We start from the raw sequence: 18,917 nt of genomic DNA on the forward strand, positions 1-18,917 counted from the left end.
TCTGACAAAAAGCTTAACACAAACCCTAACCCTAAGTTCTAACCCTAATCCAAACCTTGACGCAAACACTACACCAACCCTAACACTGACCCAGAAACAAAGCCCTAACCCTGACCCTAACCCTTACACATAACCTTAAATCCAAATGCTAACCCCAGCTTTAACCTGGGCCCTAACCCTAACCTATTCCTAGCCCTAACTCTAACCATCACCCTGACCATTACTCTAATCCTAACCCAGGCCGTAACCCTGACCATATACATTCCTATAACCCGAACCCTGGCCCTAGCCCTGAACCTAAGTGTTACACTAACCCTAGCCTAACCTTGGCCCTAACTCCAACCCATCCCCAGCCCTAACCCTAGCCCTAACACTCACCATAACCCTAACCCAGATCTTAACTCTGACCCTAACCTTGACCCTAGCTCTAACCCTAACCTAAACCCTCACCTTAATCTTGGCCCCAACCCTGGCTCTGATCTTAGCCCTAACCTTACCCTTGGTGCAGCACTAATCCTATCCCTCAGCCGAACCCTAGCCTATCCCTATCCATAACCATAGCCCTCGCCCTAGCCCTAACCCTGACCCTACATCTAACCCTAATGCAAATCTGCCCCTAATTTCAAACTGTGCTACAAACTCATTTTGTTCTGTGTACTGCATGCATTTAAGCACAACACCATCAATCCTGCATTGAGTGACCCCTTCTCATTGTTGTCCCCTTCTGTGCTGTGCAAGCAATTCAAGTCCTGATCTTTGTCCTATATACTCTTTGTCCTATCTACCCAAACTCAGGTATCCACTTCACAGCCCAATGTTACATATTATCAATTTTCCAGTAAACCCTGGAACTGCCATCTAGTCATATACACAGGTGCTTGTAAGCTCTCAGTTCAGACCAGCATTCACTCTGTCTTAAAGGTACAGTACACACATTCAACTTCAGTGCATCCTTTTTCAAGGACAAAAAACTATACTCCAGGTGTGGCCTCACCAGTATCCTATATAGCTGTAGCATAACCTCCCTGTTATTAAACTCCATCCCTCTCACAATTGTTATGGACCAAGCCAAACCCCTCAGAACATTTCAGGAAAGTAGGCCAGACCCTAACTTTGCTCGTTGTTTTAAGCAGGTGTAGAGTGGATATTCCAGGAGTGATGCAGCTGGCCCAATCACTCAGTTTTAAATGAAACAGAAATTAGTTACAAGATTATTGAATGAAACACAAAGAACAGAAAACAGAATACCAAATAACTTAACCTATCCAAAAACCCAAGTGATCATCCCAACCTAATGATGCTGTTCCAAATACTTGCAACAATCCCCATAAACACCCCTTGGCACAAAAGGAAAAATCAAACACAGGGTCTTCCAGGAGAGAAGTCAAGGAGAAAGGACCAGCCTGGACCTGCTGCTTTGAGTCCAGAAGATTTTTCCACATTACTCTTAAAAACCAAACCAAACCAGAGAAAAGCTGAGCTGGGAGAACAGGCCACTCCCCTGTCATTGTACAAGTGTTTGTTTTTTACTTGAAAGCCTCCTTCTGGAGGCAGTATCTCTTAGCTATAATCAAACTGGCGCTAAAACCCTTCAACCTCAGACTTTTCAGAGTCTGTGCCTTTTCCAAACTCTCTGAAAAAAAAGCCAAAACAACATAACCTTATTAAAGGAGCAGTATCAACATACAATGAAGGACAATATTCCATCTGCCCTCATAATTACCTGTTGCACCTGCAAACCAACGTTTTGAGTTTCATGCAAAAGGACAGCCAGATCTCTCTGCACAGCAGCATACTGCAATTTTTCACCATTTAACTAATAGTCCATGTTGCTGTTATTCATAACAAAATGGATGATTTCACATTTACCCACATTGTACTCCATCTGCCAGACCCTTAACCTATCTGTGTCCCTCTGCAGACTTTCAATGTCCTCTGCGTACTTCGCTCAACCACTCATCTTAGTGTCATCTGCAAAATTTGACACACTACACTTGGTCATCTAAGTAAATTGTAAACAATTGCATTCTCAGCATTGATCCCTGAGGCAAACCACTAGCCACTGATTGCCAACCAGAAAAACACCCATTTATCCCCACTCTTTGTTTTCTGTTAATTAACTAAGTTCTACCCATACTAAAACATTGACAGTAACACCATACACCTTTAACTAATGCTGCAGCCTTTTGTGCGGCACTTTGTTGAATGCTAATTAGCAGTCTCACCTATATCTTAAACACATCTGTGAATGTGACATTTATCATTTCAGCTTTCAAACATACACTCATATACTAGTACTTTACTTATAAAATAGCTGCAACACCACGTGTTCACACAGGCCAATAAAGCTGGTGGTACCTTTGGATAACACTGTAGTGAGCAGGCAAGCAATGTAAGTGTATACATTGGTTAACGGTAGCCACAAAGACAACTACAATCCCAACTAAGTTACAGAATGGACAACAAAGTTTCAACAATTTATTTGTAATGTTGAGAACTTAGCCACAATGCTCAGAAAGGCAGATCTCAATTTCTTCACTTTGATTCATTAGAAATCGATGAAAGAATTATTCATATTAAGTAAAATGACACTCAGATTCGACTGACTGTGGGGAAAGAAGGATAACTAAACATAGATCCAAAGTTACAAGTTGTAATCAACTCAGGTTCACTGCAGATCATTTCCTTTTCAAAGGAAATCCCCTTTTAGAATTGGTTATTGATCAGATGGAAGCCATGTCAAAGTGAAGCATTTTAATTCAACATGTTAATCTCTAGCAAGTCCCACTGTCCCCTCTGAAGAGACCTGTGTTAAGATGTCATGGTACCAGCAGTTCAGGGTTTATGCTTTCAAATCTTTCATGATGCAATCCCTTTGGACTCTGCTTCATCCAAACGACTGCACCTCTCTTCTGCTTTGTTCATTCGATCAGTTCCTCCTCAGTTCAGTCGTTTAAGGTTGCTTCCATTTCCTGACACGGTTTCAATATCCTTCCTTATATCTAGAATGATAAACTCCAATTTCTGATCTGTTGTAAGTTGCTCTGTGATGCAAACTGATCTTTTTGCAGCACAGAGGGTTTTGTACCCATATTCTGGATTTCTTTCGATGCTGCAGGACCTGGGAAGATTTTGGATAAGGTTGAGAGACACTCGCTGATTGTTAACATGTTCATTTGAGGGTATTTGCTCGCTTTCTTTTCTCTTCCACTGCTTCATGAAGAGATAGATGCAAACAGATACAATGACGAATACCATGACAGCCATCAGCACAAAGAGGAGGTGAAAGGTCCTTCCTGTAATGAAAAATAGAGATGGTTTATCCATCCTTATTTTACCACTATTTATATTGGTCACTCTTCCTGAAGCAGATTAATGAGTAGGGTATAAGTAATGGACTGTAGACACAGTAAAAGGTTTTAGTTGAAAATTACAGTCCCCCAGTAATAAATTTTGGACCTGGTAATAGATCATAATCCCAGTATTGGTAATAGTCCCACTAACAGGTAGTAGTTGCAATAATAGACTGTGGTCCCAGTTTTAGGCTACAGGCCTAAGGTATATTCCCAATTAAAGAATACAATCTGTGTAAATGAAATAGAGGGAAGGTTCAGTTGCATAGAAAATTATGGAAAAATATTAAAGGTGGGAGGGCTCAGCAGAGATTAGTAAAGTATCCAAAACAAGAAATATGACAGGGTCAGGAATGGAAATTCAAGCACTAGCAGATAAGAGGATAACTATGAGAAGGGGGACAATTAACTCAGGACTGAGGGTATCACACTTAAATGTACACAGTACACGAAACAAAATAAAAACGCATTGAATTGAAATTAGCATACCAACTGAAATTAGCAGGTATGATGTTGTGTCTGTAACAGAGATCAGGGCTGGGACCTAAATATCCAAGGTTACATGTCCTATCAAAAGGACAGGATAATGGCAGAAGGGACAGAGTTGCCTCGATCGTACAAAGTAAATTAAATTGATAACAATAAGTGATATAGAGTTGGAAAGCATAGAATCCGGATAGGTAGAGTTGAGGAACCACAAAGGAAAAATACCATGATGGGAGTTATGTGCAGGCCTCTTTGCAGTAGTCAGGATGTGGGGAAGAAAATAAATTAGAGGATAGAAAAGACATGTAAGAAAGACACTGTTATAATAATCATAGGGGACTTCACTGTGCAGGTGGACTGGGAAAATCAGGATGGTAGCAGATTTCAAGAAAAACAATTCATGGAATGTTTACCAAGAGGAATTTCTTTAGATAGAGGGTAGTTAATCTGTGGAACTCTTTGCTGCAGAAGACTGTGAAGGCCAAGTCATTGAGTATATTTAAGACAGAGATAGATAGATTCATGTTGAATATTCGTGTGCTGGAAAAGCATCCAAGGATCAGGAGAATTGACGCTTCGAGCATGAGTTCATCATCAGGAATGAAGATAGATTCATGATTAGTAAGGATTATGGGGAGAAGGCGAGAGAATGAGGTTGAGGTACATATCAGCCCTAATTGAATGGTGCGGCAGACTCGATAGGCTGTATTGCTTAATTCTGCTCATATACTTTATAGTCTGGCTATAGTTACAGACTACAATAGGGAAAGGAATATATGAATTACAACAGGACCATGAGAAGCACTAACAATCAGAAGGATCTCAGAGTGCAAGTCCATCAGTCACTTAAGGTAGTGGGACATGGAGATAAAGTGATTAAGAAGGTTAATGGGAACTTGCTTTTATTAGCTGAGACACAGTGTTTAAAAGCAGGGGCCGGGGAGTGGGGTTATGCTGGAACTGCATAAAATGTTGGTTCGGCCACAGCTACAGCATTATATGCAGTTCTGGAATCCACATTATAGAAGAGTTGTGAGAGCAGAGAAGATTTACCAGGATGTTGCCTGGATTAGAGATGGAGAGAGTTTGGATAGATTGCTGTTTTTCTTGGTGCAAAGGAGACTGATGGGCACATGGTTGAGATGCACTAAATCATGGGGGGCAGGAAGGAACTTTTCCCTTTGATGGCTGGCTCAATGAGCAGGCAGCATAGATTTCAGGCAAGTGGCAGGAAGTTTAGCATTTTTATTTGATCCAGAGGGTGGAGGGAAACTGGAAGGTCTCTGCCTGTAAGGATGGTTTGAGCAGAAATCCTCATAGCATTTAAGAAATATGTACTTGTGCACTTGCGATATCAAGGCATACTATGTGTCAAGTGGCGGAAAATGGGATTAGAATAATTAAGTATGTGTTTTTGATTGATATAGACTCAATAGGTTGAAAGGCCTTTTTTCTTGCTGTCAACCTTTATGACTCTATCAATGACTCCAACAGGCTAAAGTCCTCGCAATAGATCATAAATTCCAGCAAAAGGCTATAGACCCTGTAATGGGTTATATTCCCATGTTTATTTTATATAGTCCCATGGAGCTTGAACCCTTGATGATCTGATACAGAGGTCAGGGCAATGGAGGAATCCAGCCAGGTGGACAAGTGAAGTGTTTCGTCAGTGAAAAAGTTGGTGATAATTATGACAAGACAGTTCCCTCAGGAGGAGCTTAGTGGAAGTGTTCACCCATACACCATCATGAGGACCATGAGTTCACTGCAGCAGTGGGCCGCAGAGTTGGGTGGTGCTCCTGAATATCTATCCTGATGTACCCAGCCCAATATGGTGTCATTGTACCATGAGAAGACTGAGAAGTTACAATCTAACACATAGGAGGATCCCTCTCAAGCCACTCCATGGACTGACAGATATTCCCAGACCTCTCTGACAGTGACCTGACCCCTCCAGTGGCCACAGAGAAGGCACTTGTCCTGAAGAGCCTCTTAGTTGCGCTGGACCTTACACACCTGGGACATTAAGACTATGCCTAGCACAGTCATCGAATTCCACAGTGTATGGAAAGCAACAGCATGCCTCCAAGTCATCTGTCATACTTTAGGACGATGCAATGACTGTAAAGAGGATGCAGAGAAGACCTAAAGGAATCATTAGTTAGAAGCAAGATTTTAGATATATGTTGAGACTGGGAAAGCTGAGATAGATCTCCTTTGAAGAAAAGGGGATTGGAAAGAAGTTGGATAAAAGTGTACAAGATTAAATAAGTTGAACAAAATAAACCTAGAAAAGCTGTTCCCATTAACTGATGGTGCAAGGACTAGGGATGTAGATGAAGAGTTTACGTGAGAGCATGGTTTATCCTGCTCCTATCTCTTAAATTCATCTAAAATAGTGAGGGAGGGTAATGCACAGAGGACATGAGGAAGCACATTTTTATCCAGTAAATGGCATTGATCTAGGAGTTTCTGTCTTTAGGAGCAGTGAAAGTGGAGATGATGAATGACTTCAAAACAAGATTTGATGGGCACTTGAGGAAATTGAACATACAGGACTACAGGAATACAGTAGGAGACTGGGGACTGATTGAATGGTTCTAAAGCCAGCCAGTATAGATACAATGGGCTGAATGACTTCCTTCTGTGCCAGGACCCTATAACCCATTGTACATTGAGGGAAGACAGTCTAATAAGAAACAAAATACCTGTAGTTCACAGTCACCCTTGTGCAATGGATCCAATATAGTGCCTGCGCACAATCTCTGCATAGCAACGGAGAAGTAACTTTTTACACAGTAATGACGTGCTTTACCATGACCAGAGATGACTGATTCAGCTGAAAGCACAGACCTTGGCATGTGCCACTCTGGCAGGTGTCTGTAATGTGAGAACAATTCTTGCCTTCGTATCCATCAGGACAGGAACAAAAGTAACCATGCTGCATACTGTAACACGTGGCTCCATGCTGACAGAGATTGATGTGACATTGTCCTGCAATGACCTATGGGGAAAAATGCAAGCTCAACTTCATCATACATAGAAAAGATACAACATTCTACTATGGCATATAGTATCCAATATAAATATACACAATAACTAAAATATCTATAATACTATATGATACACAATATAAAGATTCACAAATTATCTATAATAAACAGCAAATGCTGGAAACACCAGAATAGGTTCTTCTGAAATTCAAACAGCAGCCTCACTAATATTGTTGTCCACTCATATGATCTGCCCTCTTAACTTTACTGAGACAATTTCCAGGCTTGTAGTGACAAGTAACATTCATGCCACACAAATGCTAGGAAATAACTATCTCCAGTAAGAGACAATGGAACTATTGCCCCTTGACGTTCAAATAGCATTACCATCACTGAACCTCTCATAATCAATATCCTGGAGGACACCGTTGACCAGAAGCTCAATTGAAGTTGCCATACAAATATAGTGGCTGCAACAGGTCAGAGGCTAGGAATCCTGCAGTGAATAACTCACCTTCTAACTCCTTAAAGCCTGTCCACCATCTATAAGGCACAAGTCAGGAGTGTGATGGAATACTCCCCACTTGCCTGGATGGATACAGCCCCAACAACACTCAGGAAGCTTGATTCCATCCAGGACAAAGCAACCCACTTGATTGGCACCACATCCACAACAACTGGAATTCTTCAAGGAAATAAATAGTAGAGTTGATCAAAAGGCGCCAGTGGATGTAGCTTATTTGGACTTTCGGAAGGTTTATGACAATATCCCATGTAGAATAAAACATTTTCAACACTAATTTCATTAAGATTTCTTTGTTAGGAAGGACTTGAAATTTCACAGTATTGTGCAAATAGAAGTCAGTATAAGCCTATGTCAATGCTGGAGTTGATCCAATGACTGGATAAAATTAGTCAAGTTTGCTTGTTTTAAAAATATGGAATTGCAAGTGAAACTGTTTCTCATAGCTTATACAAGAATGAAATGAAAATTGTTTTACCAACCTCACAGTGTCTTCCTGAGAATCCTGGAAGACACTGGCAATAAAAGCCATTGACGGTGTGTACACAGTGTGCTCCATTCAGACAGGGAGAGCTGGAGCATCTTTCAGCTCTGGTCTCACAGTAATTTCCTGTGTAGCCTCCTGGGCAGTTGCATTGATATTTCTGAGGGGAAAGGGAAAGGATCCCACCTATATCAGCAATTATCATGTCTGATAATCATCAGGTCTCCATTAAATTACAAAACATCAAACACATGGAACATTGTCCGTATATGCTGAAAGTTTAATTGCTACCATGTGCTTTTCTGTGTTAAGGATATGCAAACACAATATCTATTATTTATCAATATTAAATAAATTTTGAGATGTTATTATTCTGCAATTTTGGGAGTGAGATAAAAGGTTACATTAGATTTGTTTTCTTTAAAGAAAATGATTCATAGCAACATTCAAAACACGTAGGGGAAAGAAATCCCCAAATCCCTTTGGAAAATTCCCTTAGAAGGATAATCAGTCAGAGAAAAGTTGCCTCCAGGAGGAGAATAGTAGAAAATGGTGAGGGTTGCTCCTCCAAACACAGTCTGGTTCTCTCCCATGCCTGTTGATCATAGGCCACTAGTGGGAGAGAAACTGTAGTAGCTGCCTAGTTAAAACATTCCAGCCAAAGAGACGCATGGTTGGTGCGTTGCCTCCCAAGTGCCAGGGCTCGTGATGTCTCTGATCGTGTTTTCGGGATTCTTGCAGGGGAAGGGCAGCAGCTCCAACTTGTGGTCCACATAGGCACCAATGACATAGGTAGGAAAAGGATGGGGATTTGAGGCAGAAATTCAGGGAGCTAGGGTGGAAGCTAAGACCTAGGACAAACAGAGTTGTTATCTTTGGTTGGTTACCCGTGCCACGTGCTAGCAAGGGGACGAAGAGGGAGAGAGAGGAGTTGAACACTTGGCTACAGAAATGGTACAAGAGGGAGGGTTTTGGATTCCTGAATAATTAGGCCTCATTCTGGAGTAGGCGGGACCTCTACAAACAGGATGGGTCTCCACCTGAACCAGAGGGGTACCATTATCGTGGGGGGGGGACATTTGCTAATGCTCTTCGGGTGGGTTTAAACTAACTCAGCAGGGGGATGGGAACCTAAATTGTAGTTCAAGTATAGAGAAGGTTGAGAGTAGGGAAGTCTGAAATAAAGTTTCAGGGTCACAGGAGGGCATCAGCAAGCAAGAAGGTGGTTTGAAGTGTATCTATTTCAATGCCAGGAGATTCCGGAATAAGGTGGGTGAACTTGCAGTATGGCTCGGTACCTGGGACTTCGATATTGCGGCCATTTCAGAGATATGGATCGAGCAGGGTCAGGAATGGTTGCTGCAGGTTCTGGGAATTTGATGTTCCAGTGAGAACAGAGGATATGGTGAGAGAGGTGGGGATGTGGCATTGTTAGTCAATAACAGTATTATGGCTGCAGAAAGGATGTTTGAGGACTCGCCAACTGAGGTAGTATGGGCTGAGATTAGAAACAGGAAAGGAGAGGTCACCCTGTTGGGAGTTTTCTATAGGCCTCTGAATAGTTCCAGAGATGTAGAGGAAGGGATGGCAAAGATGATTCTCGATAGGAGTGAGAGAGACAGGGTAGTTTTTAATGGAGATTTCAACTTCCCAAATATTGACTGGGAATACTAGAGTTCAAGTACTTTAGATTGGTCAGTTTTTGTTCAATGTGTGCAGGAGGGTTTCTTGACACAGGATGTAGACAGGCCAATTTAGAGCAAGGCTACATTAGATTTGGTACTGGGTAATGAACCCAGCCAGATATTAGATTTGGAGATAGGTGAGCACTATGGTGATAGTGACCACAATTCAAAGAACTCCACCAAAAACTAAAACACCTAAGATTCATGCCACTTGATTCACTCCAACCAAGAATTCTCAAACACTAAAGACACCTGGATAGAAGAGGACGAAATAATGATCTCCTTTGACGTTACAGCCCTTTTCACATCAATTAACATAGATCTGGCCAAAGAAACACTGGCATCACTGCCAGGACCACAAACACCAGACAGCACCAACTTCATCAGCCAAGGCAACATCCTCATGCTAGTGGACCTGTGCCTCACCACCCATTTCACATTCAATAACAACACCTACAAACAAGTCAACGGAACACCCATGGGATCACCAATATCAGGGCTCATTGCAAAAGCAGTAATGCAGGACTTGAACTAGCTGAACTCCCATCTATCCAACCCAAACTTTAGGTCCGCTACATAGATGACACCTTTGTCATCACAAAAATGGAACAAATTAGAGGAAACATACAACACCATCAGTAACATCCTGACTGGCATCAAATTCACAAAAGAGGAGGAGAACGACAACAGACTCCCATTCCTAGATATTGCACATATTGTTAACAGAAAGCTTCAAACCAACGTCTACAGAAAAACAACACACACAGATTAAATTCATAACTTCAGAAGCAATCATCCCAACACCCACAAACAGAGCTGCATCAAGACATTATTTCAATGAGCTACATCACACTGACACACCGAAGAACTACAAAAAGCAGAAGAAAAATATCTATACAACGCTTTCAAGAAAAACAGGTACCCAATAAACACAATCCGCCGATTCCTTAGAAACAAATCAAAACAAGCAGACACAACGCAACCAAAAACTTTAGCCATACTACGTTACAGCAAGACATATCAGAAATGACTTTCAGACTACTCAGACCCCTTGGAATCATGGTGGCCCACAAACCTACCAACACACTTAAACAGCGACTCATGAACCTAAAGGATCCATTAGATACTACCAGTAAAACTAACGTCATTTACAAGATACCATGCAAGAACTGTAAAAAAACACTACATCGGACAAACTAGCAGGAAAAGTGTCCCCAAAATACATGAACACCAACTGGCCACCAAAAGACATGACCCACTCTCATTAGTTTCTATACATACAGACAAGGAAGGACACCACTTTGACTGGGACAACACACACATCCCAGGACAGGTAAAACAAAGACAAGCATGAGAATTCTTAGAGGTCTGGCATTCTAACCAGAACACTATCAATAAACACATTGATTTGAACCTTAACTACCTACTCTTGAAAAAAGGAACCAGAACTGACATCACCCACCTTAGGAAACCAAGACCTATAAATCGAGAGGTGGGACTTCACCGGAGACTCTCACTGATGATGTTACTTAGTCGTGGTGATGAAATGTTTGAAAATAAACCTTCAAGCTCAGCAAGCTAACTTACATACTTATCATCAACCTAAGCTACAAAGCTGCTCAAAGATTGCTGATCACAATTCAGTTATGCTTACTTTAGCGATGGAAAGGGATAGGTATACACTACAGCTGGGAGAAAGGCAATTACGATTCGATTAGAGCAGATTTAGGATGCATAGGATGGGGAAGGAAACTTTAGGGCATGGGCACAATAGAAATGTGGAGTTTATTCAAGGAACAGCTACTACGTGTCCTTGATATGTATGTAACTGTCAGGTAAGGAGGAAGTTGTCGTGCGTAGGAGCCATGGTTTACTAAGGAAGGCGAATCTCTTGTCAAGAGGAAGAAGAAGTCTCATGTTAGGATAAGATGTGAAGGCTCAGTTAGGGTGATTGAAAGTTATAAAGTAGCCAGGAAAGATCTAAAGAGAGAGCTAAGACTAGCGAGGAGGGGACATGAAACATTGTTGGCAGATAGGATCAGGGAAACTCTAAAGCTTTCTATAGGTATATAAGGGATAAAAGAATGACTAGAGTAAGATTAGGGTCAATTAAGGACAGTAATGGGAAGTTGTGCGTGGAGTCAGAGGAGATATGGGAAGTGCTAAATGAATACTTTTTGTCAGTATTCACACTGGAAAAAGACAACGTTATCGAGCAGTAGCAGAGAAACAGGCTACTAAACTAGATGGGATTGAGGTTCACAAGGAGGGGAGGTTAAAATTCTGCAAAGTGTGAAAATAGATAAATCCTTTGGGTTATGGGATTTATCCTAGGATTCTCTGGGAAGCCAGGGAGGAGATTGCTGAGCCTTTGGCTTTGATGTTTGTCATTGTCAACAGGAATAATACCGGAAGACTGGAGGATAGCAAATGCTGTTCCTTTGTTCAAGAAGGAAAGTAGAGACAATCCTGGAAATTACAGACCAGTAAGCCATACTCCAGCTGTGAGTAAAGTGTTGGAAAAGGTCATAAAAGATAGGATTTATAATCATCTCGATAGGAATAAGTTGATTAGGGATAGTCAACATGGTTTTATGAGGGTTAGGTTGTGCTTCACAAATCTTATTGAGTTCTTTGAGAAAATGACCAACCAGGTGGATGAGGATAAAGCTGTTGATGTGGTGTATATGGATTTCAGTAAGGTGTTTGATAAGGTTCCCCATGGTAGGCTCCTGCACAAAATACACAGGCATGGGATTGAAGGTGATTTAGCGGTTTGGATCAGAAATTGGCTAGCTGAAAGAAGACAGAGGGTGGTGGTTGATGGGAAACGTTCAGTTACTAGTGGTGTACCACAAGGATCTGATGTGGGTCCACTGCTGTTTGTCAGTTTTACAAGTGATCTGGATGAGGGTGTAGAAAGATGGGTCAGTAAATTTGCGGAAGACACTGCGGTTGCTATGGTTGTGGATAGTGCCAAAGGATGTTATCGGTTACAGAGGGACATAGATAAGCTGCAGAGATGAACTGAGAAGTGGACAATGGAATTTAATGCAGAAAAGTGTGAGGTGATTCACTTTGGAAGAAGTAACAGGAATGCAGAGTACTGGCGAATGGTAAGTGCAGATGAGCAGAGAGATCTCGGTGTCCATGTACATAGATCCCTCAAAGTTGCCACTCAGATTGATAGAGCTGTTAAGAAGGCATACGGTGTGTTAGCTTTTTATTAGTAAAGTGATTGAGTTTCGGAACCATGAGGTTATGCTGCAGCTGTACAAAACTCTGGTGCAGCCGCACTTGGAGTATTGCATGCAGTTGGGATGGGGAAGCCTTGGAAAAGGTTCAGAGGAGATTTACTGGGATGTTGCCTGGTATGGAAGGAAGGTCTTATGAGGAAAGGTTGAGGGAATTGAGGCTGTTTTTGTTAGAGAGAAGGTTGAGAACCTAGTGTAGGTTAGATGGGCTTCAGATTGGTTTCACAGGGTGACACAACATCGAGGGCCGAAGGGCCTGTACTGCGCTGAAATGTTCTGTGTTCTATGTTCTATGAGTAATGAGTTGTGGGATATTGTATTGGGAGGAACACTGAAGGGAAAAAATAAATTAAGATTAAGATGCCTTTCCAAAGAAAGGAATGAGAGCCAAATTGGGGGCTGTAACTGGTTGCTCTGGAATATGAGAGGTGGGGATTGGAGTGTGGGTGGTGTTGCAGGGTTAACAGGGAGACAGTTGGTGGAAAATGAATAACAAGCATTTAGTATTCTTATATTCTGAATTATTAAGATATTGTACAAATTGAGTACATTTTGCAACATGATTGAACAAGTAAAGTATCAGGGATCATTACTTCATACCTGACAGATACCACCATTTTGACAACTTGTGGAACAGTCTGAGGTACCTGAAACAGAAGGCAAAAAAAAATTGTACTATCATCTGGGATCATACAAGTGGATTCTTTTGACTGACATTTGAAGCCACAGAATTTAAGAGATCTGTGCTTCTGTAAAGCATAACACTAGAGTATCATGGTGAAATTTACTCTGCAGATTTGATTTCTAGTTGGCTTTAAAATGTTGTTAATACTGTTCTGAGAGTAGAAGATTATTTGATAGCTTTCAATAAGGCTAGAAAGTAGAAATCAAAACAAAGTCTTGTATGGAGGAAAATCTGAACATGATTATTGATTATTTAGAATCAAAATAAGGGAAACCTGAAGTTAAGGTGTTAGTGCTAGAATTATCTATGGTACAGTTAGATTTTAAAAAAAAAATAATTAGAGGAAGAAAAGAAAGAGAAAATAACATATTTAAGCAGCAAGAAAATGAAAAGTGCAAGAAATCAGGAGGGAAAGGAAAGTAAAAGAGAGCAATGGAAGGGGAAAAAGAATTCAAAAAGCCTGAACTCCAATCAGACAGAAAGATTAGACAGCATAATCTGGCCAGTGAAACACTTAACATAAAGAAGAAAAATATGTAACTTGAAGCATGAATCTAATTTTAATTAAGGGTTGGATTTAACTGAAAAATCTATTGTGGGTGTTAAAGGGTAGAGAACCTGTGGAATTTACTGCCACAGGTGGCTGTGGAGGTCAATTCACTGAATATATTCAAAAAAGAGATGAGTGTCGATCCCTGCTCCTAGTTTTTATGTTTCTAAATTAATTGAGGATGAAGTTACAAAATATTTTACTTTATTTGCAAAGCTTGCTGGACTGACAAATTGGTCAAAAGAAAACAGCAGTCAGCTATCTGTTCTAAGAAACGTTTGGATGTGATGGGAAAACAACATGGAACCTTAATGCATAAAAATGAGAATTGGTTATCATCTAACTTTGTCAGAAGGAATGCCTGAGACCTGATGGAATGAGGGTACAGATGACAGATATATTAATTATGACTTAACTAAGCGTGGCTTGGTTGAATAAATATGGGAAGCTAGTATTCAGTGCGATGTGTGTTTAATGAAATATAGTTAATTGAAATAAAGTTCTCGCTAAAAATATGCACTGGGACTCAGTATAAATTCAGTTTCTTCTAGTATATGACACGGACCTAACGCAACTAAGTGTTTTGACAGGTGCAGAAGTGACTGCATACATGGGTTTGTCAGAAGAACAATCTGGAGATGAAGTTCTTAAAGAAGCAATATTCAATGTTGGTCCCTGAAACTTAGGCAATTGAAATCTAGAACTACAAGAAATGGACATTGGTAGAATTTTCAAGGGTAGAGGTGATCGCCTAGTGGGGTTGTTGCTGGTCTCGTTAAACCAGAGAGTCAGGTGATGTCCTGTGAATCTAGGTTTGAATCTCACTATGGCAAATGGTGGAACTTGAATTCAATAAAATATCTGTCATTTCAGAACAGAAATGCGGAGACATTTCTTCAGCCAGAGAGTGGTGGGCCTGTGGAATTCATTGCCACGGAGTGCAGTGGAAGCCGGGACGCTAAATGTCTTCAAGGCCGAGATTGATAGATTCTTGTTGTCTAGAGGAATTAAGGGCTACGGGGAGAACGCTGGTAAGTGGAGCTGAAATGCGCATCAGCCATGATTGAATAGCGGAGTTGACTCGATGGGCCGAATGGCCTTACTTCCACTCCTATGTCTTATGGTCTTATCTGAAACAAAGAGTTTCATGATGATCCATGTAATCAATGTCAAATGCCATCCGGTTCACCAATGTACTTTCGGGAAGGTAAATGCTATCCTTACCTGGTTTGGCTGAGTTGTGACTCCAAACACACAGCAATGTGGTTTCCTCTTAAATGCCCTCTCAAATGACCCATCAAACCACTAGAAAGTCTTAAAACAATGAAACCAGGCAGACCAACTGGCATTAATAAAGGCACTGGAAGAGGCAATGGCAACTCCGTTCTGTCAAATCTGCAAACATCTCCTTACCAATATCCAAGGGCTAGTGCCAAAATTGGGAGAGTTGTCTCACACACTACTCAAGCAACAGCCTGACATAATTATGTTCATATAATCATACTTTACACACAATGTCCCAGACACCACTGGCAAGTCTGTAGAGGTGGTGGTACAGTGAGCGGTATACAGTTGGGAGGGAGTTGCTCTGTGAGTCCTCAATATTGACTTCAGACCCCATGAGGTCTCATGGCACCAGGCCAAACATTGATAAGGAAAATCCTGCTGATTCACATGTACGGCACTCGAACCCCACATACACACACACCCCACATCCTTCCACACTTCCACTAATGAATTGGTGCTCCTTCATGTTGAACACTATTTTAAAAAGCACTGAGGGTCGCAAAGATGCAAAATGAATTTTGGGTGGAGAATTTCAATGTTCACTGTCACCTTGCAAAGCCATTTCCACTTCCATCTAGAAAGCCAAGAGTTCCGTGCACATGGGAACACCACCACTTGCAAGTTCCCCTCCAAGCCAATCACCATCCTGATTTGGAAGTATATCGTTGCACCTTCAGTGTCACTGGTTTTAAATTCTGGAATTCCCTCTTAATGGCATTGTGGTCTACCTACAGCACATGATTGTAATGGTTCAGGAAGGCAGCTCACCAATACCTTCTTAAGGGCAACCAGGAACAGGCAATAAATATTGGCCACATCCCATGAACACATGATGGAAATGATGTGGGACCAATAGTTCTGATCACTGAAGTTAGAGAACTTTAAAAACTAAAGAGAAGTCTATCGTTATTGAAGAATTCAGAAATTGCATTCTTGAAAACTTAAATGTATTTTAATGAGCATCAAGCATCAAAGTTTAAAGAAGCACTATGGGGCGGCATGGTGGCTCAGTGGTTAGCACTGCTGCCTCACTGTGCCAGGGTCCCAGGTTCAATTCCACCCTCAGGTGACTGTCTGTGTGGAGTTTGCACATTCTCCCCATGTCTGTGTGGGTTTCCTCCGTGTACTCCAGTTTCCTCCCACAATCAAAAGATGTGCAGGTCAGGTGAATTGCCTGTGCTAAATTGCCCAGGGTGTTAGGTGCATTAGTCAGAGGGCAATGGGTCTGGGTGGGTTACTCTTTGGAGGGTCGGTATGGATTTGTTGGGCCGAAGGGCCTGTTTCCACACTGTAGGAAATCTAATCTAATCATATCTCACAAAGACAGTTACATCTGAGGAGATGGTCATATGGAATTAGGGGTATAAAATGTGTACAATGTAGAGATACTAGTTTTAGAGAACATGTAGAAGGAAACCGACATAATAAAGTATTATCTATAACCAGATATTGTTAGAAATAAATGAAGATGTTTTGATTGTATTCAGACTGGAACAAAAGCCATTTGCTGGAAGTTAAATGGGAGACCAATTACTATAGTGAGAAGATCCAAAGCATCCTCAGAGAAGGGGACATCAGGAAAAGAAATGGGGATCAAAACTGTATGGTAATACAAAAGAGAACATATTTTCTTACTAAAAAGGGAGAGATAACCAAGGAAAGTCAAGAAAATCCTTCTTTGAATATTGTATTGATAAAGAGAGTCATCCAGTGGAGGCAGAATATTTTATCTCAAAATGGGGGGATATTTCCTTATACTTAGAAAGATATCGAGACACACTGCAGCAAGTGCTAATGATTCTAGAACATAGAACATAGAACATAGAACATAGAACAGTACAGCAAAGAACAGGCCCTTCAGCCCACGATGTTGTGCTGACCACTGATCCTCATGTATGCCCCCTCAAATATCTGTGACCATATGCATGTCCAGCAGTCTCTTAAATGTCCCCAATGACCTTGCTTCCACAACTGCTGCTGGCAACGCATTCCATGCTCTCACAACTCTCTGTGTAACGAACCCGCCTCTGACATCCCCTCTATACTTTCCGCCAACCAGCTTAAAACTATGACCCCTCGTGTTAGTCATTTCTGCCCTGGGAAATAGTCTCTGGCTATCGACTCTATCTATGCCTCTCATTATCTGTATACCTCAATTAGGTCCCCTCTCCTCCTCCTTTTCTCCAATGAAAAAAGTCCGAGCTCAGTCAACCTCTCCTCATAAGATAAGCCCTCCAGTCCAGGCAGCATCCTGATAAATCTTTTCTGAACCCTCTCCAAAGCATCCACATCTTTCCTATAATAGGGCGACCAGAAATGGACGAAGTATTCCAAGTGCAGTCTAACCAAAGTTTTATAGAGCTGCAACAAGATCTCATGACTCTTAAACTCAAACCCCCTGTTAATGAAAGCCAAAACACCATATGCTTTCTTAACAACCCTGTCCACTTGGGTGGCCATTTTAAGGGATCCATGTACCTGCACACCAAGATCCCTCTGTTCCTCCACACTGCCAAGAATCCTATCCTTACTCCTGTACTCAGCTTTCAAATTCGACCTTCCAAAATGCATCACCTCACATTTATCCAGGTTGAACTCCATCTGCCACCTCTCAGCCCATCTCTGCATCTGTCAATGTCCCACTGCAGCCTACAACAGCTCTCTATACTGTCAACGACACCTCCAACCTTTGTGTCATCTGCAAACTTGCTGACCCATCCTTCAATCCCCTCATCCAAGTCATTAATAAAAATTACAAACAGTAGAGGCCCAAGAACAGAGCCCTGTGGAACACCACTCACCACTGACTTCCAGGCAGAATATTTTCCTTCCACTACCACTCGCTGTCTTCTGTTGGGCAGCCAATTCCCTATCCAGACAGCTAAGTTCCCCTGAATCCAATTCCTCCTGACCTTCTGAATGAGCCTACCATGGGGAACCTTATCAAATGCCTTGCTGAAGTCCATATAAACCACATCCACAGCTCGACCCTCATCAACTTTTCTAGTCACATCCTCAAAGAACTCGATAAGGTTTGTGAGGCATGACCTGCCCCTCACAAAGCTGCGTTGACTGCATTTAATCAAGCCATGCTCTCCCAGATGGTCATAAATCCTATCCCTCAGAATCCTTTCTAACACCTTGCAGATGACAGACGTGAGACTTACTGGTCTGTAATTGCCGGGGATTTCCCCATTTCCTTTCTTGAAGAGAGGAATTACATTTGCCTCTCTCCAGTCCTCAGGTACGACTCCAGTGGAGAGCGCGGATACAAAGATCTTCGCAAGTGGCGAAGCAATTGGATTTCTTGTTTCCCAAAGCAGCCGAGGACAAATCTGGTCCAGGCCTGGCGACTTGTCAATCTTAATGTTTGACAAAATTTTCAGCACATCAGCTACTTCTATCTCTATCCATTCCAGCATGCACACCTGCTCTTCAAAGGTTTCATTCACTACAAAGTTTGTTTCTTTCGTAAAGATGGAAGCAAAAAACTCATTTAGGGCTTCCCCTACCTCCTCAGACTCCACACACAAATTCCCTATGCTATCCCTGATCGGCCCTACTCTTTCTTTGACCATTCTCTTATTCCTCACGTAAGTGTAAAATGCCTTTGTGTT

General features: G+C 41.6%; 1 protein-coding gene across 4 annotated transcripts in view; it reads right to left on the reverse strand.

The window, feature by feature from the left end:
* Positions 1-2,509: 2,509 nt before the first annotated feature.
* Positions 2,510-18,917, reverse strand: part of LOC122544785 (protein jagged-1b) — an 83,477-nt gene continuing 67,069 nt past the window's right edge. For 2 of the 4 annotated variants that reach the window (XM_043684116.1, XM_043684114.1), the window contains 4 exons: positions 13,379-13,425; positions 7,838-7,999; positions 6,693-6,843; positions 2,510-3,296 (listed from right to left, as the gene is read on the reverse strand). In XM_043684116.1, the coding sequence (XP_043540051.1) occupies positions 2,941-3,296; positions 6,693-6,843; positions 7,838-7,999; positions 13,379-13,425 (716 nt within the window). In that variant the 3' untranslated portion in view covers positions 2,510-2,940. Of the gene's footprint in view, positions 3,297-6,654; positions 6,844-7,837; positions 8,000-13,378; positions 13,426-18,917 lie in introns of all 4 variants that reach the window. The other 2 variants (XM_043684115.1, XM_043684117.1) reach the window with 2 other exon arrangements.

This window comes from Chiloscyllium plagiosum, chromosome 51 (assembly GCF_004010195.1).
Source record: "Chiloscyllium plagiosum isolate BGI_BamShark_2017 chromosome 51, ASM401019v2, whole genome shotgun sequence".
Taxonomy (NCBI): Eukaryota; Metazoa; Chordata; class Chondrichthyes; order Orectolobiformes; family Hemiscylliidae; genus Chiloscyllium; species Chiloscyllium plagiosum.